This window comes from Sinocyclocheilus grahami, unplaced genomic scaffold, assembly GCF_001515645.1.
Source record: "Sinocyclocheilus grahami isolate Dianchi unplaced genomic scaffold, SAMN03320097.WGS_v1.1 scaffold824.1, whole genome shotgun sequence".
NCBI classification, from domain to species: domain Eukaryota; kingdom Metazoa; phylum Chordata; class Actinopteri; order Cypriniformes; family Cyprinidae; genus Sinocyclocheilus; species Sinocyclocheilus grahami.
Genome location: NW_015506003.1, coordinates 38,024 through 61,828, shown reverse-complemented (window position 1 = coordinate 61,828; position 23,805 = coordinate 38,024). Strand labels below are relative to the sequence as shown.

General features: G+C 35.7%; 1 protein-coding gene across 1 annotated transcript in view; it reads right to left on the bottom strand.

Moving 5' to 3' along the window:
• Positions 1-15,768, bottom strand: part of LOC107562449 (kelch domain-containing protein 8B) — a gene marked incomplete at its 5' end in the record, with an annotated part of 26,189 nt that extends 10,421 nt beyond the window's left edge. Inside the window, 2 exons of the mRNA XM_016247082.1 lie at positions 8,218-8,442; positions 15,604-15,768. Coding sequence (XP_016102568.1) covers positions 8,218-8,442; positions 15,604-15,768 — 390 coding nt within the window. The remainder of the gene's footprint in view (positions 1-8,217; positions 8,443-15,603) is intronic.
• Between the last annotated feature and the right edge of the window lie 8,037 nt (positions 15,769-23,805).

Below are 23,805 nucleotides of genomic sequence, written 5' to 3'. Positions count from 1 at the left end.
AAACTCACACACAGACTTAAACATTCAGCACGTGAATCACAACAATGGTAACAATTCACTTTCATTTATTTTCATTAATTGTAACAATAACCATTTTATTTAATTTTTGTTGTGCTGCTACTGACACAAGACAGCAAATAAAATAAATAACTGTAAAACAAAGCAACTGCATAATTTATTCATGCCGCAATGCACTCTGGGAGTCAGTGAGTAGCTATACTAAGTCATGAGTAAACCTAAATGAAAGGATCAAGTTCCCCCTACAGTTCTTTTTTAGTTACTAGAACTCTCGTGTAAGTAAACTATACTAACTAAGCATTTGTCAGTACAACATACTATTCCTATTTCACTTTTTTTTCAAGGCAATTGGTTTACATGCTTTTTTTAAGTAAGCCCAACTAATTAGATTTTACAGTGTAGTTGTATCTCAGCCAAATATTGTCCTATCCAAAAAAAAACATACATCAATGGAAAGCTTATTTATTCAGCTTTCAGATGATGTATAAATCTGAAAAATTGACACTTAAGACTGGTTTTGTGGTCCAGGGTCACAAATAAGAAATAATGGTGAACACTTTTAGTTAATGCATTGGGTATCATGAACTAACAATGAACAATACTTTACAGCAGTGTTTCTCAACTGGTGGGTTGTGACCCAAAAGTGTGTCGCAAGACAGTTCCGAGTGGGTCATGGAGTGTACAGTCAAAGAAACAACAAAAAACGTAATTCTAAATGTTTTTCTGATGCAAGACTTTTATTTTGAAAAATGTGCGTGAAAGCTGTTGACACTTTTTTTTGCAGTTTAAGTAAAGACTGCCTGAGAAAAACGTGCTGTCCTGATTTAGTATCTGCAGTCAGATGAGATGTTGTCATGCTTAATGTCAGTCTCATTATTCTATCGTTATTTCTTTAACTTGTTATGAAATAAAAAGTCTCTCACCTCAGAAAAATGAACTATACTGTCCTGTCAGACATTAGGCTGTGCTTGTAACACACACTCTTCAACTGCACGTGCAAATGCGGTGGCACACGCTGTATATCATTTCACTAAAGCGCAAAAGAAACTATGAGCATGCAATGTGTGAAATAAAAGTAGTATCAATAAATCACATAACTGGTACTTCGTGTGTTAGCTGGGAAGGATGTGCATGAAGGTATGATATATTTTTAAAACAAATTTATATATATATATATATATATATATAATAAAGTGGGTTGCGGCTTGATGACCATGGGAAAATGTGGATCCTATGGCCAAACCAGTTGAGAAGCACACAAAAAGATATTTCGGTCCATACGCTGAAGGTCAATGGGGTCAAAAACAACACTGAACCCCACTGGCTTTATTGTATGGTCAAATTCTCTTAACACATTTAGGTACACTTTTGAAAAGTGCACTTTATAATAATACTTTTACTTTAATAAGTACTTTAATAAGTTTTAATATTCTTTTATTTGATTTGACAAACTACAGCACATCTGAAGCACTTGGTTTTAACTGTAGTGTGTTATTTGATATTACATTTAAAATTAAAATATTTTAAATGCACTAAATTCATCATTACAAATGTTTAGTTTATACCATAAATGCTTGTCAGTACATTCGGCGGTACTTTAAACATATTTCAAAAAGCAACAGAAATAATTATAAATTATTATTATTGAAATAAGTTCAACTAAATGCATTTAATATACATTTAGACTATAACATTTATATTTAATTGTAAATAATCTGCAATAAAGTGTCCTAAAAAATACATTTATTTTACACTAGTATATTCTTTTAAACTTTTCTAGATATTCTTATGATAAAAAACTATTCTTATCATAGCATCAACTCTTCATTTAGTAGCAGAAAATAAGAAAGGAGGAGTCACATACCAAAGTCTACAAAGCACTGCATTTTTCTGAACTGCTGCTTTAGAATACCTGTCTGCTTGCCCACCTGTCTGTGTGTCTGTCTGTCGACCTGTCGCTTACTATTGAACCAGACATGCACACTGCTGCGCTTCTCTCTATAGCTAAAGGTGTTACATGATTGACAGTTCTGCGGGCTCAGAACAGCGACCCAGCTGGAGATGAGACCCTGTGTTTATTTAAAGCCCACAAATCAATCATCTCTTCTCTTTCTATTACGCTCATACATGCGCACACAAGCACATACCCCTCGTCTGATCTACACTCTGAAAAATCACATTTAAAAAAATTATTTTTTTTCAATCTACATATATCTTCTTTATGTATTTTAATCATGGCTCTTTATAGCGCTTCAACTGAAGTACCTTTCAAGCAAAGTCAGTTTACTTGGCAGACCCCTGTAGCTTTCAGGCACGCAAAACCAACTCCTATCTATGCGCACACAAGCACATACCCCTCGTCTGATCTACACTGATCTACACTCTGAAAAATCACATTTTAAAAAATTATTTTTTTTCAATCTACATATATCTTCTTTATGTATTTTAATCATGGCTCTTTATAGCGCTTCAACTGAAGTACCTTTCAAGCAAAGTCAGTTCACTTGGCAGACCCCTGTAGCTTTCAGGCACGCAAAACCAACTCCTATCTACTGGAATGTGGAAATACCAAAATCGCACAAACTTACCACACTCAAATAGTGATAAAATAGTGTATTTCATGTTGGTTTGGCCAGTGTCCATATGCAGTTACAAGTACGAGTCTCATGGGTTTCTATGTTAACCAGAGCATTAAATAGTGCTCTGGGTTCTGCAAGTCAGGTTCTGCAAGTAAAAAAGATCATTATTGTTATTTTTTAATTATTTTTAGTAATGATTTTTAAACCTTTAAATACAGATATATTGTAAGCTTCAAAGTTGTTAATTTCTTTTTTTAATTGGTTAACTTTGTTAATTGATACTTTTTTACAGTTCATCAAATACAGTAACATACAAACATCAAAAAATCAAGCACAATGGAATGAAAGTGGCAGTTTGAACTCCACTGTGAATCTCATATCCACGCCCAGATAAATGATACTCCCCTGCACACTCTCAGGGGTAGAGATGCATTGTGGGATTGATTAGAGCAGATCGATGGGTTAATCCACAAGAGCGGTGAACTATATCAGTCAGTGTGATGCTGCAGAGGAGCACATGTGGAGTTTGTGTTATCAGAGCTGCTGGTCCAGATGGCCCTTGTGAGGCAGGAGAGGAAAGTTGAAAATAAGGAGAAATTAAAGGAGTGTGTTAGGAGGGAATGTGTCAGGTCAGTCTGAAAACGAAAGATAAAGCGAGAGAGGACGAGTGAAACATGTGACAACCGGACATCAGCAACTAAGACTCACACAGCGAAAAACAGTTTTATGATACCTTGAAAACCTTTAGGGAGGAAGTTTGTTTAAACCCTTTCTGCATGCTGTTACTGTGAATAAGGATGAGGGATCCAGCAATTGTTGCTAACACCACACTCATTCATGTACAAAAGCCCTGAGAACACAAGCCGACAATAGCAGCCGTCATGCCTAATGAGTGAACACACACTGCATGCTTGTACGGCACAGCACACAGCGGCTGAGGTAATGAGTCTGTGTTCAGAATGAATGTGAGAGGATGTGTGCTTTTATGTCTCAAACAACATCCACTGAAGATTTTATTGTGTGAAACTAAACCAACCATTTCAAAGAGATCTCACTTTCATTAAATTGGTCATATTGTAGACATATTGTAGAATTCATATTGTTTTTTTTTTTTTGCTGTGGCGTCCGAGGAAGAGTTAAGGGTTCAGTGCCTTGCTCAAGGATCTCACCTCAGACGTGGTGTTGAGGGTGGAAGAGAGCGCTGGTCATTCACTCCCCCCCACCTATAATCTCAGCCGGTACAGAGACTAGAACCCGTGACTTTTGGGTTACAAGACCAACTCTCTTACCATTAGGCCACAACTGCCCCTGTAATTACACACATTATTATCCACCAAAAAAACAGCAAAATCTAATTTTTGGTAAACCACCAAAAATGTCAGAAAATTATTAAAAATGTGTTAAAGTAGAGTGATTCATGAGAGAAACACGGGCAGTGCTGTGGTGGTGCATACATGTGCAGAGACCCGAGTTCAAATCCCTTTCATTCCTTCTCATTTTCACTGCATTAGTTGGCATGACTAAATTAATTTGGACAAAAAGACTACTAGATCAAATTAATTCAAACTATTATTATTATTATTTTTTTGCTGAGAAGGTTTACAGTTATTTAATTGCATGGAAAAGCTTCCTGAATTTAATTATGTAAATGTTTTATTTTTGAATGAACAAAGGAGATGAATACGATAAGGGGAAGCGATTAGGAAGCCATGCTCAGGGAAGTTTAAAGGAAAGGTTTAAAGCGAAGAAATTCAGTGCTGAACAATATACTAAGTAACTGATTATAATGAAGTAATATAAAAGGAAGGTTCTCTGTGCTGAAGAGGAGAGCTGAGGAACAGAGAGAGAGAGAGAGCAGAGAGAGGACGCCCATACTAATGATTCCTCTCTAACAAGCCTCTGCTCAGTCTTTTATGTGGTGCTGCTCTGAGGATGCTTGAGGGAGAGATTCCTGTCAGACCCAGACCTGCACTGAAGTTCCACCATAGACTACTCAGAGAAATCATGCTTTATCCAGCTCTCATAATTGAACACATCTGCTCCAAAAGGCAAAAGGAAAGACAAAATTTTCAGGTGAAAAGGCCAGGATCAGAATCACTTCAAAAGATTATATATTTAACTATTGTCTCCCATTCTGCGGCAGGGAGAATAACTGTTGTTGTTATTGTTACTAAAACTATTAAAAATCATTTTGGTACAGAAACGGATTAAAGCCAAATATAAGAAAAAAATTATGAAAACAAATTTACTATAACTTAAACTGAAATAATAAATAAAATAAAAATAAAGGCTCATTTAAAATATGATTACAGTAATATTTAAATAGTATATAAATAACAAAAAAACACACGCACAAAAAACACTGTCTGCATTTTTAGCACCATGCAAATCAGTGAAAGTTTAACATGCTAAAAAATGTGCTTGTCTGGATATATGTCTGGTCAATTTTTTGCATCATTTGAATATTTGACTAATTACTGCTGCCTTGATTAATAGAAAATTTACATCAACAACTCTTAATAAAATTGTTTAACATGCTTTCTGCTGACATTAATATTTCCACAGTAGTTTAACCAATATTTCTGTGAATAAGGTACTTAATCCAAAATTTTCAGGTGAAAAGGCCAGGATCAGAATCACTTCAAAAGATTACATATTTAACTATTGTCTCCCATTCTGCGGCAGGGAGAATAACTGTTGTTGTTGTTATTGTTACTAAAACTATTAAAAATCATTTTGGTACAGAAACGGATTAAAGCCAAATATAAGAAAAAAATGATGAAAACAAATTTACTATAACTTAAACTGAAATAATAAATAAAATCACAGAATCAGAGCACACAACAGTGGAATTTAAATGCAAATGCATCTGATTAAAAAGGTAAACTTGAGCAGGTTACAACCTGTCCCGCTCACGTCAACCCTGCAAGCATGGTGTCACCAAATACAATTTATTTTTTGTTTACTCTTCCAGCTTCTTTTTATGTAAAAAGCCTCATAACTCACTAAATCTAAAAAGGTGGCTTGGTGTTTAAAAATGCAGGAACCTTTTTACTTTCTTATTGATTTTTCCCCCCCTTCTATCCTTCTCTATTTGTCCCTTTGGCTGAGTGTAATGGATAGAGACATTCGTGTAGCAGAGGTTTAATATATACTGTAGGTAGGCAGGAATATAATTTAAGAGGTCGGTGAGAATGACCCTTCAGGACCGATCAGACTTCATTCTGTGTTGGAGATTGTCCAGGAGTCTGACAAACACGTACACACATATAAACACTGGCAAACACAAAGGGAATAAGAAGGGAAGGCGACAGAAAATGAAAAAGCCAAAAACACGTATCTTTGTGATAAGGGCCGGTGGCCCGTGGGGGTTCGGCTATTTACATGAAGATGAGAGAACACTCTTATTTTTGTTAGCGCAATTAAAAGCTCCTTGAGTGGTACTACTGGGATGAGAAAAAGTGGTTGAAACATAACAGAGAATTACAGTTTAATTAAAAGGAGGGAGAACACTGGGAGAAAACCAACACAGAAGAATGTACACAGTGGGGACCAAGAGTTTGAGAGCATTAGTAAAAATGCTTCTATTTTGCATGTTTCAAATGTAATAAAAATATTAATTTATTGATAATTATTTTACTATTAACTTATTTGAAAATAAAACTATTTAAAAATGTAATAGTCATAAAATGAATGAATGAATGATAGATAAATCAATTAGTAATAAAAACAATAATAAAATACTAAAAGAAAAAAAAATCTATTACAAATTATATTAGCAGCACAACAATTTTAGTGATTGTTTCACCTTATAGGTGGTATCCTGGAGAGCATGTTGTATCCCAGTGAACTCCCCCCTGTTGTGTAGTGAGAGAGATAGCAAGAGAAACAAATATATTTCCACCCCTCCAGTGCTGTATGTACAGTGAACACAACAACACATCAATCTTTCTCCTGCCTGTCACATAGTGAGGCTGAAGAGATTGAAGCTGAGCTGTCAGATAGGTTTCAACCACAGCATCAGAGCAAGAGAGAGAGAAAGGAAGCCATGTAAAAGAGACCACAATGTTGTCAAGACTGCTATAAGTACCACTTTCATGTTTCATGATTTCATGACAGATTAAACATTGATTGAAACACATTGCTGTGGACTGTAGACCTGTGCTTGGCTTATGTTCAATGATATGGAAACAAAATAAATATATGGACTCCTAAAGGCATTTTTGTGCGCCTATTCAGAGTTTTCACCTGCCACAATAATGTAATGTCTTTGAATTGTTAATTTTGATAGCTTTTTCAAATTGCCAAATATAAATATATGCATATAATCAAACAGTATATCATGTGATTAAAATATTCATTATAAAATGTATTATCTATTTATTAAAATTTAATTAAAATCTATTAAACTAAAATCTATTCGTTATAAAAGCACTGATTTTACACAGGCTACTTGACGTCAGAGTTTTAATAAATCAAATGATATGTATTAAAAGCATTACAGACAGCCGTTCAAGCATCAAATTACCATTATTTACCAAATTACCAAGATCTTTGATCTTCACCAATTACACTCCTGCCATCAAAGATTGCCACCTATTTTTATAATTGATGACGGCTGGCAGTTAATTACTCTTGTCTACACTCTACATTTCAACCTGTACACAGCAATGACTTAATGAAAACGATTTAAGTAAAAACTATCCTCCATTATTTAAGCTCGCCCTTTGTGTGAACACTGAGGTTAATTTTTCCCAGCAAGAGAAGAAATACAGCTACTATCCTACTTTTTTTACAGGCCTTACCAGAATGTTTTAGATTTTATAGCACCTTTCTCAAGCTCAAGGTAATTTTACACATGTAAAAAGGCATTAAAGACATTGCATTAAAAAAAATTTTTTAATGAATATTTTTTAAACCGCAAAGACACATTAATTTGATCAAATGTGACAGTAAAGACATTTATCATGTTGTATAAAGTTTCTATCTAAGATAAATGCTGTTGTTTTCAAAGAACCCTGAAAAAAATGTATCACGTTTTCCACAAAAATATGAAGCAGCTATACTGTTTACAACATTTATAATAATTAGAAATGTTTCTTGAGCACCAAATCATCAAATTAGAATGATTTCTGAAGGATCACGTGACGCTGAAGTCTGAAGTAATGATGCTGAAAATTCAGTTTTGCATAACAGGAATAAATTACATTTTAAAATATATTCAAATAGAAAACTGTAACTTTAAAATCACAATATCTCTGTTTTTACTGTATTTCTGATCAAACAAATGCAGCCTTGGTGAGCATAAGAGAAAATGATATACATATATACAGTATATATATATATATATATATATATATATATATATATATATATATATATATATATATATATACACACACCTCACCGACTCCAAGCTTTTGAATGGTAGTGTAGTGTAATGACTAACCCCGACAAAGTTTTTTCTTAAAAAACTTCCTTTTTACAGTACCACTTGGTTATATTTATTGCTCCAACAATGTACAATGAAAAATGTCTTTGAGCTGACATAGTAATGGTCACATTTCTTTTGTGTATCATTTTGTCAATAAAGATTCAGCAAAAGAGATGAATTGCTCACCCTGCTCACAATCAAATTCCTCTACAGTGGAGACGAAGTGAGGTCTGGAGTAAAAGTTGTGGGGTCCAGGCTGCTGAAGACCCCCCAGGCTGAAAAACGCCCTGTCGCTGGCAGCACATGAGGAGAACGCTCTGCGGCTGGGGATGCACGGATACCGCGTCCAACTCTTCATCTCAAGGTCGAAGGCCTCGAATGCGGTCACTGGCAGCTTGCCCTGACGCCCACCTGTCGGAGGGGAAAATAAGAAGAGGGTTGGAGGATTAAGATGAAGTATGTATGTGTGTCTGTGTGTGTGTGTGTGTGCGTGTGTGGTAGCTCTCTGATAGGACTCTGATAGGCCAGTGTGTCACGTCTGTCCCTGCTGGGAGTCAGTGTGTGCGCGATTACCACATGTCACGGCTCACTGACAACGCTTTGGTCTTCTCAGACAAGCTGACAGCCTATTCCATTATTGGAACAAACAAACACACACACACACACACACACACACACACACACACACACACACACATCATATTAATCCTGTCTGGTTTACAATAGTCTGGTTTACTATACTTCTGGGGACTCTCAATAGGTGTAATGGTTTTTATACTGTACAAACCATATATTCGATTGCCCTACACCAACCCTTCACCTATACCTACGCCTCACAGGAAATGTTCTGCATTTTTACATTCTCAAAAAAACAACAACAATTCTGTATGATTTATAGGCTTGTTTCCCCATGGGGACCTCAATTTAGGTCCCCACGGTGACACGAGTCCCCATGAGTTGGTGTGTATTCAGGTTTAATCCCCACTGGTATAGAAAAGCACGTACCTGTACACACATGCGCACACACACATACACAAACACACAAATATGCCGCTAACAGCACACCTACAGCCATACACAGGCTTGACAAACTCATTTAGCAGATGCTTACAAATGAGATGAAGGTTTGAACGTGCCTGACGCTTCTGACTACTACACAAATTATTCATCTCATGGAGACAGTAACACATACACAAGTAATGAAGAAATAGAGAACCACATTTAGTAAGATGCACACTGTTGTCAACTAATTGTTTTATTTTGTTACATTAATGCATTTGGCAGATGCTTTTATCCAAAGCAAACTCATGGTCCTTGTGTCGCTAGCACTATACTCTACTGTTTAATCTACAGGGATTAGTAGAGGAGCTGTCAATTTGTCTATGTTACCTGAGTGTTACTTTCTCTAAAACAAGGACCATTATTTTTTTAAGTTATAAATAAAAGGTTATTGGTTATTGGAGTACGTTTTACAACAAAATACTATTTCAGCCTGTCAAAATTCCATGTTTAATTGAATGTGTTACCTATCATTGCATAACTAGCAATTTCTAGAAATCCTGGTCCTGGGATCAATTTCGTCCTTAAATGGTCTATTATCTCATTTATATCTCAAATTATCTTATTTTATTTCATGTATAAAGATGTGGTTTTTATTGTTTTTGTATGTGGAATATGTCCGAGGAGCTTATTATTATTGGGATTGCATAATTGTAGAAAGATAATACAATGAGCGCTTCTCATTGATAACACAATGAATCTGTTAGTTGAGCCTCTGTGAGTGTGTAGCTACAGTAATATCCATTAGTCACAGCAGACAGCATATTTAATGTGATGAGAATGAAAATGAGGCTGTGATGGATTGAAGTTCATGTCATACTCTTGTATATCTGGGGAGAAATCATTCAGCTGATGAAACAATCTGGAACTGTGGTCACAGTGGACAAAATAATCAGGAAATTTTCAATAAAAATGGCATTTTGTAGGATCTTAACATATGACGTATTGGATGCACTGCCCTTTCCACTTAATTTGATAATAATAATAACAACATTTTATTTGACATTGTCGTTTAAGTCAAATTAAATATGACATCTACCTTGGTCTAAAACCAGATTTTGCCATATAAAATATAATTGTGCATTTAAAGGGATAATTACTCCAAAAATACAAATTCTGTGATCATTTCCTCACCCTCATGTCATTCCAAACCTGTTTGACTTTCTTTCTTACAGTATGAGGAACATAAAGGCAGATATTTTGAAGAATATTAAGTGAACAATTCTACTGTATGGACAACAAAACCCCACAAGGACATTTATCAAAATATCTTCTTTTATGTTTCACAGAAGACGGCAAGTCATACAGGTTTTAGATGATGAGTAAATGACGACAGAATTTTCTTTCTTTCTTTTGGTGAACCATACCATTAAAATATGCAAAATAAACCACAAACTTAACAGGGAGGACAACTTGTCTCTTATGTTTTTGTTGTTGACGTCAAAGGTCACATATCTAATTGAACTCTGTGATATTTTGGTACTAAAGCATCTGTCACAAGGTAAAAGCAGTTTGCTACTTTGCTGTAAAACCAATGTTTATTCTGGGTTCTGAAACAAAATCAGTTGAGATTGACTGATCTATACAACAAATAGTACATCACAAGAACATAAACCTCTCTGGAAAAAGCTCTACCCATTAGGCCACGACTTCCCTAGATGATGAGTAAATGACGACAGAATTTTCTTTCTTTCTTTTGGTGAACCATACCATTAAAATATGCAAAATAAACCGCAAACTTAACAGGGAGGACAACTTGTCTCTTATGTTTTTGTTGTTGACGTCAAAGGTCACATATCCAATTGAACTCTGTGATATTTTGGTACTAAAGCATCTGTCACAAGGTAAAAGCAGTTTGCCACTTTGCTGTAAAACCAATGTTTATTCTGGGTTCTGAAACAAAATCAGTTGAGATTGACTGATCTATACAACAAATAGTACATCACAAGAACATAAACCTCTCTGGAAAACAATGTAAAGTGTACAACTCTAGGGTGTGTATCACTGCGTATGTATGTGAGAGCTCAGAAAGTACACCTTTCCAGGTACACCTGAATTTTTCCCTCTTATTCTTCCCCTCTTGCACGTTCTCTTTCATTCACTATGCATTCACAATGTGACTGATCTCCTCCCAGCTTTGGCATTACTGAGAACCCTCTGGGACAGAACAGACAGCCAGGGAAAAACACACACACACACAAGACAAAACAAAACAAAGGGGGGAGAGAAAGAACCTGTCTGAGGAACAATGTGGAAGAGTGAAGAGATGGAGAAAGTAGGCCAGAAAATGGAAATGCAGTCAAGACAGTGTGAGAGTAACAGATAGAGGAAAAGTCTTGAGGACGGGGCAGCATGTCTCTATAAGAAGTGAGGTTTCAGCAGTCCATTTAAGAGGTCTTGTTCTCTTGACCTTTGCTGGACACCTTTAATTAACTTCTTTCAACTCTTTCAGCCTTTCGACTTCAATCATTAAAGCCTCCATGGTCAAAATTGTGGGAAATTAGTTGAGGGGAACAGGGCAAATACACGAGTGGATTTAACAGAGACATGTATGGGTGAGATATTGAGCTAAGTGAATTGCGGCTGGTATTGTTCCAAACCCATCCACAGACTGATTTGAAGACAGACGGCTGGTGTGCAGCCAGCATCATGCACACATGCCAAAGTAAAACACACACACACACACACACACACACAGACATCGATGCAAAATAACACACACTGCATATAAGTAAATCTGAATTTAAAACAAAGAAACAAGGAGAGCTTGAATGTGTTACAGCAGAGGTCTTTAACGGTTTTCATGTGAAGCCCCCAGGTGGATAGAGAGGTGGCGCAAGAAAACTGTTACATAATGCATAAAACTGAGTGATGAATTTTATGCCTGGCCTGTAACAACATATATAATAGAGTGATGCATTTATACACTTCATGACATTTGCAAAAGTCATGAAAATAATCATTATTGATGGAACGAGTCATTTATGTGCACATTACATTTGAATTTTACTTACTGTTAAAGAAGTCAGAATTCATGAGGTGAATTCTATCTTTTAAACTTGAAATTTAAGTTTACTTAATGATATTGTATTCTTTTTTTTTTAACATGTTTGAGCTCCTGAAGACCCCTGTGCTGCAGTATAGAAAGTTTGTTTAAAAATAAAAGGCTAGTCTGTCTGTACAGAAGTTTTTTCAATGAATTATCCCTATTTGTTTAAGTGAATTGACATGTCTGGTTCAATCAAGGGTGTGAGTTTAGGCAGAATGACACTACCGTTCAAAAGTTTGGAGCTGAATTTCAGATTTTTTTCCCCAGCATTCTATGATGAATAGAAAGTTCAAAATAACAGCAATTAAACTTGTAACATTGAAAAGTCTTTACTGTAACAGAAAATTCACACTTCACCTTTCATCACGTTATCATTACTTTCTAAAAGAGCAGGAGGAGGTAAACTGCAATGTTTTGATGATTTCTATCTCCGATTAGGTCCATAGAGAACCTGTAACTGCACAACTGGCTAATTTGATAATGCTTACAGCTTAAATTAAGAGTAGGGTTTTCAGCTCCCTTTTTACACATTTTATCACGTTTAAATCCGTTATGTGCAATTTCTTTCAAAATTTGGACCAAAAATGCGAGAAAAGCCCAATGAATCATGCTGCAAATCAAATAGCATGTGTTGAGCATTTAGATCATGTCTTCGAAGGGACAGGTGCATTTCATTCAGCTTCATGAAAACAACACCAGTGGAAAACACCTTCAAAGCAGCCTTAAACTTTCTCTGAGAATGTTTTTTAGTTCACATTCTAATGGGGTCACGTCGCTCTCCTGCCTGCACCAGATGTAACAATATTAGCATCCACAGTAGGCATCTTATTTTGGGGAGACAGTGTGGTACATCTGGGTGACGTATGATTGTGTCTGCGCTCACAATAGACCTCGTGGGGCTCATCCCAAAGTAAATAAAAACTAAATGAGCATTCTGTGATCAGACTCATTCCTCATTCTTGGCCTTAATGTGATTTAAATGCAGCTCTATTTGTGGTCCAGCAGCCCGACAAATAACAGAATTAAGTTTCTTAATATTACTGCTGTCACCCACCAAAAGATCTTCAATGCAAAGCTTTTTTTAAGTGTCAAACTGTATCTAAAGCCTGACAAGAAATACAAAGGCGAGTAGCCTTTTAAGAGCAAGTGAGGGAGAGAGAGAGAAAACAGAGATAGAAAGAAAGAATGATGCTGAAGACCGCAAGGAGGGATATAAGCAAAAGCAAGGCTCTGAATGAATTATTCCCTGTGATGTCAAATCAATGAGTTTAAGTCTAACCATCAAGACAAAACTGTGTCATAGCGGAGGAGAAGAATCATGAGCCCAAAGGTAAAATATTCTTATTTCTCTGTATTTCACTCACTTCACACACCACATCTCAATCTCTAATAATTTCATAAGTTATTATGCCATTATGAATATTGCCTTTCATGCAGTGTGTAATGAAGCTGTATGTGAATGTAAACAATCTGCAAAGTTGTAAAGCTGAAAGTGCACGATAAATAAAGTTATTGTCTCCCAAAAGAACGAATCGACTCAGAAGAGCTTAAACGAGTGATCAGTAATTCAATCCCACTTCTGTGATGGCTACACATCATGGGGTAACACATTTGCATAATGCCCACCTATGTTCTACATCGGCCGTACGCGAACAACTTGACCCCGCCCACAAACACTGTAGCGTATTGTTTCCGACACGTGCTGTACGCAGTAGACCAATCACAACAGACTGGGCCATTTGACCAATCAAAGCAGAGTATGCTCACAGAAAGGAGGGGTTTAAAGAGGCTGAATCTTAGAACTGCTTCAAACAAATCGTTTGAAAATTAGATGATATGTTAAATGAATATTTTGAGAAAACAAAAGCGTTTTTTGACCTTGCATTCATGTAAACCTATTGTAGGAGACTCCAAAAACAACTGGTTAAATCTGTATTGCTAAACATAAATAATTTTAAATGAACAAACTCTTCACTTTAGTTTTTACTCTTTTGGTAATAAAAAGAAAGTCCCCAAAACCATTAAAGCAAGATGAAGATGATTTATCCATTTTTTTTTATCCCAGAGGCAAATGGTGGTGATCTTTAGGGGCGAGATGTACATTAACATATTCTCCTTCCTTAATCTACGTTCAAGCAATTTTAAACAGCATATCAGAACATCTGTACTGAATTCACAGCACTTCTGTTCACATTCAGTTTGAGCTGTAAAATGAAACCAAACAAGAAGTTGCACTTGCTGTGAAGGAATGTGAGTCCAGGTGTGTTACAGTAATGAGGGCACGTCTGCTTCACCAGGCTGATCAATGTTGGCATGGGAAGGTGATGTTGCCCATCACTCTTGCCATTTCCAGCCTACACCTATACAAAAAAATCTACAGTATGTCCTCATTAGTGTGTGTGTGTAGGGAGGCAGAGTTGTAATGACTTCTCTAAGAGTGAGAGGGCAGTTGATCTTTGTGTCTGACCTGAACAGAATGTCTCACAGTGCAGAGAGGTTAGAAAGAGGACAAATCTGGCAAAACACAACCCCATACTGGCAACTCCACATGCTCATCAAACCCATGTGCACAAACACACTCTGATCAACTATAAAACTCACACATACACGTAGTCTAACCCCTCCAAATGCTCTTCAAACTCAGACATTTACATGTACACATTTGGAAGAGGCTTTTATGCAAAGCAACTTACATCTCATTGTATCAGTTTATGTATTCCCAGACAGACAAGACACACACACACACACACACACACACACACACACACACACACCTAGCTATTTAAGTGTGAAATGTTCTTAAATTATTAACTATTAACCCTAATCTTAAAAGAAAACTTTGGCGTGTCTAGAATTAAAAAACATATGCTGAAAATTCAGCTTTGCATCACAGGAATAAATTAAATTTTAAAATATATTCCAATAGAAAACAGAATTTTTCAATTGTAAAAATATTTCACAGTTTTTATGCTATTTTTGGTTAAATAAATGCTGCCTTGGTGAGCATAAGAGACTGCTTTCAAAAACATTAAAAGTCTTATCACCCCAAAGTTTTGAACATTGTATATACACAATCTGCATGATTATTTGAGGAAAAAAGTGTTTGTCTAAATTATCCAATAACTCAGATTATTTAAAATTTTTTGTCATAATCTAACTACCATAATAGTGCTAGAAAACTATATATATATGTTTCCTGTTGATGAAAATGCTAAAGTTCAAGTTCAGTGGTTGTCAAAATTAGATTTTTTTGTTGTTGCCATTTTTAAAAACTATGTGTTAGGTTGAGATTTGAATTGCAGATCCCCTTTCACACTAAACAAAAGTTTTACCATTACACTCTCCTGTCTGTCTGCCCTTTTTTATTATTTGGTCATGTCTTATTATTCCTAGGGAACCAAGAGTGTGTCTCTGACAAACAACCGAATTATTCAGATTTATGAGACAATTTTATGAGGGCTTACCCAGAACATAGATCTTGCTACCGCGCAGGAAGGAGAAGGCTCCGTAGCGCGGGGTGGGCATGGAGGTGTGGGGCAGCCACTGGTCCTTTGTCGGCTCATACAGCCTCACTGAGGCCTGAGGAGTCGTGTCGGCTCCCATTCCACCCAGTGCATATACCTTGCCATCTGAGAGGGAGAGAGAAAAAGAGAGAGTCTGAAATTAGTTTGAACTCTGTTACCAAGTCTCCCGCATCCCTTATTAAACGAATTAATAACAAACAAATCAGGAAATGGCAGAGCAGTGGCAGTGAGTCACTAGTCTGAATTAGGAATGTTCTCTCTGTGCCGGAGTGGATAATCACTAGAGACATTTTTTTCCTGAGCTACAGCTATTTTAAGGTTTACTTAAATTCCACCTCTAAACTTCACTCTCCACATTTGTTCTCTTCCCCTAAGGGGACTGAATATTAAATATGAATGTGCTCCCATAACTGACCCAATCTTTTGAACTTCCCCACAAATTCTCTATTATAGCTGTACTTGAAATATATACAGTATTATACTTTCTTGTCAATTGCTAAAACACATTTACTCAAAGCTTCCTGGTGAAAAACTAGCGTTCAGGCTGGGGTGCGTTTCCTGTACAACGACGTAACTTACTGATTAACCACCATAGTACGATGCATTGTTGTGTAAACTAAATAGCCAGTCACGACTGCTTCCCGAACACAGTCGCATCTCCGTCGTTTGAACCACATTAGTTCAACAATTTAGGGCCGTTGTTAATGACGTCACATGCATGTGGTGGAGTATTAACTTCTGCTAATTAATTGATTCAAGATCTCTGAGATGCTGCTGTATTGAACATGGCACCTGATGACTAATTTACTATGTTTTGTTCCCTGTCATTTTGCTTTATTTGATGTTTGATTCATCGCAGGTTTCCTCTTACGTCATACTCCGGCGGGGTTCCCTTTGGTATTTATGCACATGTGCACTCTTCTCTTCAAAAACGGCGCTTATTGAGGACACACTAAAATATATAGATTAAAATGTATATATATTTAAAAAGAATGGAAGATATAGAATGTAATGTACTGCATGTTAGCTTGCTTATTGTGCCCAAAAGCATAATTTATTTAAAGGGGTGGTTCAATGTTTTTTTCTAGGCTTGACTGTGTTTATGGGGTGCAGTCTAACATGTGTTAATGCTTCATTTTTTTTAAAAACGCATTATTTTTCACATAATTTACCTTTATTCCATACCGCTCTGTCCCTTCTCTGAGAATCGCGCTGATCAATCTCCTGCTTTTATGAAGCCCCTCCCTCAGAAATAGGCGATGGGCTCTGATTGGTTAGCTAGCCCAGTGTGTTGTGATTGGCTAAACCGCCTCTAGTGCGCCATCTACGCGTCCCGCCCCTCACCTCAGCGGCATGTGCTCCAGTTGTATTGTAAACAACGGCGTCGTTAAAATCGCTTATCAGTTTGAGCCTGATTGAGAAGCAAGAGTATATTATTGAAGATGATCGTGCAGAACCTGTGCAAGCAGTGCTGTAGTGAAAACTGAAATTTTACAAACTTTACACAAATACCAAACTTCATCATATATCTGTAAAGAGCCTAGTTTACATTTTAGAAGAAGGCATGTTGGCACTCGAAAGAATGGCAGTGACTTCATTCAATACTCTTCCTCTAATGTGAGTACTTTCTGTACTGTTTGCATCTAAAGCCAAGAACTCTGTAGCTATTTTTGCAAACCCCATTCTGGGTGCTGTGTGAAGTAGTTTGCATACTAATGTTCACATAATGAGAATTGTGTGTTAACTGAGGTTGTGATGACATTGTGATGGTTTCTGAATGCTAGTGCTTTCAACATGAGCACAAAATGGTGTAAAATTATTAATTTGTGTTGAGAGTCTTGGGAAAAAAAATGCAACATGTTTTTATAGGTTTGAATAATTATAAATAAATTATATATAATAATATATATATAATAATTATAAAGAATATCCTTTTTTTGGGGGAAAGGGAAAATTATGGTTCATAAGATTTCTGTAACTAGTTTGTCCAATTTGTAGAATATATGTGTCTATAATTTAGCAGAGCACCAGAGAAATTATATTATATCCCACGCTTAACTCTAATCTAAGAATGACCTTCATAAAGTTTTCAAGGGAAAAATGAAAAATGCTGCATAGCAGTGAAATTACAATATGAATGTGGAGAGAAATGCAGCATCAGCAAAGAGAACAGCCCTGCTGCAGCACAGCCAACTGTTAATGGAGTTGTATGTTTAAAGGTGAAAGAGTAAAGCATCCTGATATGGATGCTAGTCATAATTTAACTGAACTGTCAATGGAACAAACAGCATGTGAGAAAGATCATGGGAGTACTGACTGATGTACATATACAGGTTATTACGGCATTGAAACGCCCAAATCAAGACATCAGGGTCATCCCAAGAGGAAATATCATTAATGATCACCATATGGAGCATTTAAGAGTGTGAGAGAGGATGTATATTAGTTAAAGACAGTCTCTGTATGTCTGCATTTCTCTCTTGGCATGACTGCAGCAGCTGCTGACTCAGATATCTGCAGTACTGTGACTATAGTTAACTGCAGAACCAATGGGACAGATAGAGACAGATACCAGGGAGTAAACTAGGTGGCAGCAGAGAGCATATGCAGTCCTGGTCATCTCCTCCAAAATAAATAAATAAATCAAATTAATAAAATAAATCTATTGTAATACCAATATACAATATATATTCCTTGGAAAAACAGTTTATGTAGTCATAATATAGCACTAATTTCAGACTGGATGTTAATGAAGAAAGATGTTTTGTGGTGTCCACATGATGTAGTCACACCATTAACCAACAAGGGGTAACTAGCCAAACCTTGAACTTTTGAAGAAGCTCCTATTTAAATGTTTGGAAATCATAACTATGACGTGATGTGCATTCAAGTCATTTCTGATACAATCCTTAATTATTTCTCTCTTTTTCCCTAGCTGATAATGACAAAGCCATTTTAGTGTTACTGTATGAATGAATGAATGTGCATTAGGTGTGTAATTGGGTGTCACAGAAAATGATGGGGAAAGTAGCTTGGTCATACAACCCTGTCTCCTCATAAACAGGCTAAATGAATAGAATTTTCTAACAAGCTTTATCACTATTCTTCATCAACAGTACAGAAAATGCATAAAAATTAAATTGACCGTCACAGTTATAATTCAGGATTAATACTAATTTGCTTCTGCCCCAATCCTTTAATCAGTATTGTTACTGTTAAGTAAAAATAAAACTATTAAAAATTGTTTTTGGATCATTGAAATAAAGCTGAATTAAATTAAAATATTACATGAAAAACTTCATGTTGCCTTGGCAACTAACTGAAATGAGATTAAGTTGAAGTACTAAAAGTACTAAAATTACTAAAGCTATAACTAAAATAAAAGTAAATTAAAGCTATATAGAATTATTTTAAAAACAATTAAAAATTACACAACTAAACACTATTAAAAATGACAAAAGAACATAAAATTACTAAAACTTAAACTAAAATGACAGGAAAAATATAAATACAAAAATAAAAGTTCTTAAAGAAAATCCTGACTTTTCCCCATGGTGTCATCCATATGTGCAAATATATATATGATTATTTTGAATGCATGATTTGAATGTAGCTTATTTATATTTTTGCACTGCTAAAGAGAATGATGGTAAATGCAGTTTCCTATGTACACTCAGTCCTCATGAACTGCAGTCCTCGTGAACTGCCTAAATAAGAAGTATTTTCTTTATTAGAAAGAATTTGTTTAGCAATTAGATACTGTAAAATACATAGTTTTTAATGTTTTGCTCAGAGATTGTTGCAGTGATATTCAGGGGCGGAAAGCAATGTTCTTTCCAGCACTCTGAAGCATACTCTCCTTCTCTATTTCTTTTCTGTGGCTTGCTACTGTATCTGTGAATTTTATTTTTGGTGAGGATTTTCTTTGTCCTTTTTGGAGCTTGACAGCAACAAGTCACTATAAAGGTAGGACAAGAGCTGCAAAACAATTCCTGAAAAATGTGTTCCACCAAAAATATAACAGAATACAGGTCTGGAACAACATGAGGGCGAGTAAACAATGACAGAATTTTTGGGGCGAATGGTCAATTTAAAATCCTCTGTGACTATGAAAGGAGAAAGTATTTTAGCTTCGAAAAATTACACACCTATTACCTATTTTCACACCAGAAAGAGAGGAGACAGTGAGAAAGCAACAGTGAAAGTAAGAGGTTTTTCAAGGCTTGTGTATAAATGCCAAAAAACAACACTCAAAGATCATGACCACCATCTTCACTTTCATCCTTCTTCGCTGCATTCACTCTGATGACCACAAATTATTTTTCCAGTTTGATTTGATACGGCCTGACATGTTCAAGGCTGTGTAAAGCATGAAAGAGACTGAGAAAAAGAGCAGGACAGAAATATCTGAACAGTGCAAGAAGGATCTAATGGCTTTAGAAACGAATGACCTCAAAGTTTTCCTTCAAAGGGACATTTCATGGCTGTTTTTTTTAAATAAAGATTTGCCATATATTAAGCAATTCCACAGACATTAAAAAAACACTTTGTTCTATCCAACCACAATAACATGGTAAAACAACAATAGCTCTTCCATGTCAAGAGGTTTTGTCATGAACACCCACTGCAGGGATAAGCAACAACCAGCAGGACATTGTAGTGAACGCTTATCTTCTATTTAATGCTAGCTTTTGTGAAATCTCATTGGTCCAAAATCTCACTTGCATCACTTTCATTGAACATCAAATATCTTCCATTTGCCTTTACATCAGACAGCTTGCAGTTTCAGTTTAGTGTGAAAAGATCAATTGCTTGTTGCTACAAACATCTCATCATGCCTGGTTAGGACACGGTGTCAGTTGTCAGACAACAGATGGAATCCAAATGTCTGTGTTCACCCATTAATGAATGTCAACCACTAGTTAAGAAACCCGTCTCGTTGAATACATACTGCATTGTACATATTCCTTGCTTCTGAGAAAAAAATATAACTTTTTGTATTTTAACTACTTTTTAACTTTCTGTCAAAGCTAGTCCCTAGCCATATATTTCATCCATATTAAACAAGTCTTTGGAAACTGTTCTGTCCTTTTTAATAGCTCCTCTTTTCCCTGAGGACTGAGGACAGCAAGAGCGCTTATTCTTTTCATGTATCTGACACCTTTAAAATATCTTGCTCATGCTGAAAAAAAAGACTGAACGCTATAGCTGTATACTGATTTTAAAGGAACATGTCTACAGAAAAAAAAACATTTGGTATTTTAATCATATTACTTTTTTATAATGCAGATAACTGAATAATATATTATGAAACTACTGCATTTGTTGTGTATAGTTATAGAGCTTGAATACAATTTATGCTGCAATTGATTTATCATACAGCGTGACATGCAAAATACTGTCTTAGCATAAGATTTAATGTCACGCTGTGTTTCACGCTGTTAGGTCAATCTGAGGCCAAACTGAACTCCGACCAGCTTCACTGTAACAGTCTCTCATTCTGCATGGGAAAATATTTAACCACATGAAACCATACACTCATAAAATAAAGGGGGCTTTCACAGTAATGCCATAAAAGAACCATTTTGGGTTCCTGTAAGTACCTTTCAGTAAACAGTCCTTAAAATAAACTTTTTTTTTTCTTGGAGTGAAGAACATTTGAATAATCTAAATAACCTCTTTTTCCATTATAAAGAACCTTTTGTGGAAATGTTCACCCTTAAAAATTAAGGTTCTTTATTGGCATTGATGGTTCCATGAAGAACCTTTAACATCCATGGCAATTCCACAAAAGGCTTCTGATATTGAAAAAGCCTTCTTTTGATTATTAAAAATGTCTTCACACTAAGAAAAAATGGTTCTTATAAGAACTGTTTGAGGATCCAAAATGGTTCTTATATGGCATCACCACAAAAATCCCTTTGGAACCTTTATTTTTAAGAGCTATAGGTTCTTCAAAGGTTCTATTGATGTTAAAGCTTCATCATGGAATCATAGATGCCAATAAAGAACCTTTATTTTTAAGTGTGCAACCAATGAATTATTAAATAGACTTCATTTTCTAGTGTTGTTAAAGGGGTCATATGATGCGATTTCAAGTTTTCCTTTCTCTTTGGAGTGTTGCAAGCTGATTGTGCATAGATAAGATCCCTGAAGTTGCAAAGACTAAAGTCTCAAAACCAAAGAGATATTCTTTATCAAAGTTAAGACTCTGCCACGCCCCCCTAAAACAGCTCGTTCTAACACGCCCCCACATATCTACCTCACTATGTGGAAATATTTGCGTAATGCCGCCCAAATGTTCACGCAAAGAAAGAAGGTCAACAGTACAGAAAATGCATAAAAATTAAATTGACCGTCACAGTTATAATTCAGGATTAATACTAATTTGCTTCTGCCCCAATCCTTTAATCAGTATTGTTACTGTTAAGTAAAAATAAAACTATTAAAAATTGTTTTTGGATCATTGAAATAAAGCTGAATTAAATTAAAATATTACATGAAAAACTTCATGTTGCCTTGGCAACTAACTGAAATGAGATTAAGTTGAAGTACTAAAAGTACTAAAATTACTAAAGCTATAACTAAAATAAAAGTAAATTAAAGCTATATAGAATTATTTTAAAAACAATTAAAAATTACACAACTAAACACTATTAAAAATGACAAAAGAACATAAAATTACTAAAACTTAAACTAAAATGACAGGAAAAATATAAATACAAAAATAAAAGTTCTTAAAGAAAATCCTGACTTTTCCCCATGGTGTCATCCATATGTGCAAATATATATATGATTATTTTGAATGTATGATTTGAATGTAGCTTATTTATATTTTTGCACTGCTAAAGAGAATGATGGTAAATGCAGTTTCCTATGTACACTCAGTCCTCATGAACTGCAGTCCTCATGAACTGCCTAAATAAGAAGTATTTTCTTTATTAGAAAAAATTTGTTTAGCAATTAGATACTGTAAAATACATAGTTTTTAATGTTTTGCTCAGAGATTGTTGCAGTGATATTCAGGGGCGGAAAGCAATGTTCTTTCCAGCACTCTGAAGCATACTCTCCTTCTCTATTTCTTTTCTGTGGCTTTCTACTGAATCTGTGAATTTTATTTTTTGTGAGGATTTTTGAGCTTGACAGCAACAAGTCACTATAAATTGTCTTAGTAGGACAAGAGCTGCAAAACAATTCCTGAAAAATGTGTTCCACCAAAAATATAACAGAATACAGGTCTGGAACAACATGAGGGCGAGTAAACAATGACAGAATTTTTGGGGCGAATGGTCAATTTAAAATCCTCTGTGACTATGAAAGGAGAAAGTATTTTAGCTTCGAAAAATTACACACCTATTACCTATTTTCACACCAGAAAGAGAGGAGACAGTGAGAAAGCAACAGTGAAAGTAAGAGGTTTTTCAAGGCTTGTGTATAAATGCCAGCAAAAAACAACACTCAAAGATCATGACCACCACCTTCACTTTCATCCTTCTTCGCTGCATTCACTCTGATGACCACAAATTATTTTTCCAGTTTGATTTGATACGGCCTGACATGTTCAAGGCTGTGTAAAGCATGAAAGAGACTGAGAAAAAGAGCAGGACAGAAATATCTGAACAGTGCAAGAAGGATCTAATGGCTTTAGAAACGAATGACCTCAAAGTTTTCCTTCAAAGGGACATTTCATGGCTGTTTTTTTTAAATAAAGATTTGCCATATATTAAGCAATTCCACAGACATTAAAAAAACACTTTGTTCTATCCAACCACAATAACATGGTAAAACAACAATAGCTCTTCCATGTCAAGAGGTTTTGTCATGAACACCCACTGCAGGGATAAGCAACAACCAGCAGGACATTGTAGTGAACGCTTATCTTCTATTTAATGCTAGCTTTTGTGAAATCTCATTGGTCCAAAATCTCACTTGCATCACTTTCATTGAACATCAAATATCTTCCATTTGCCTTTACATCAGACAGCTTGCAGTTTCAGTTTAGTGTGAAAAGATCAATTGCTTGTTGCTACAAACATCTCATCATGCCTGGTTAGGACACGGTGTCAGTTGTCAGGCAACAGATGGAATCCAAATGTCTGTGTTCACCCATTAATGAATGTCAACCACTAGTTAAGAAACCCG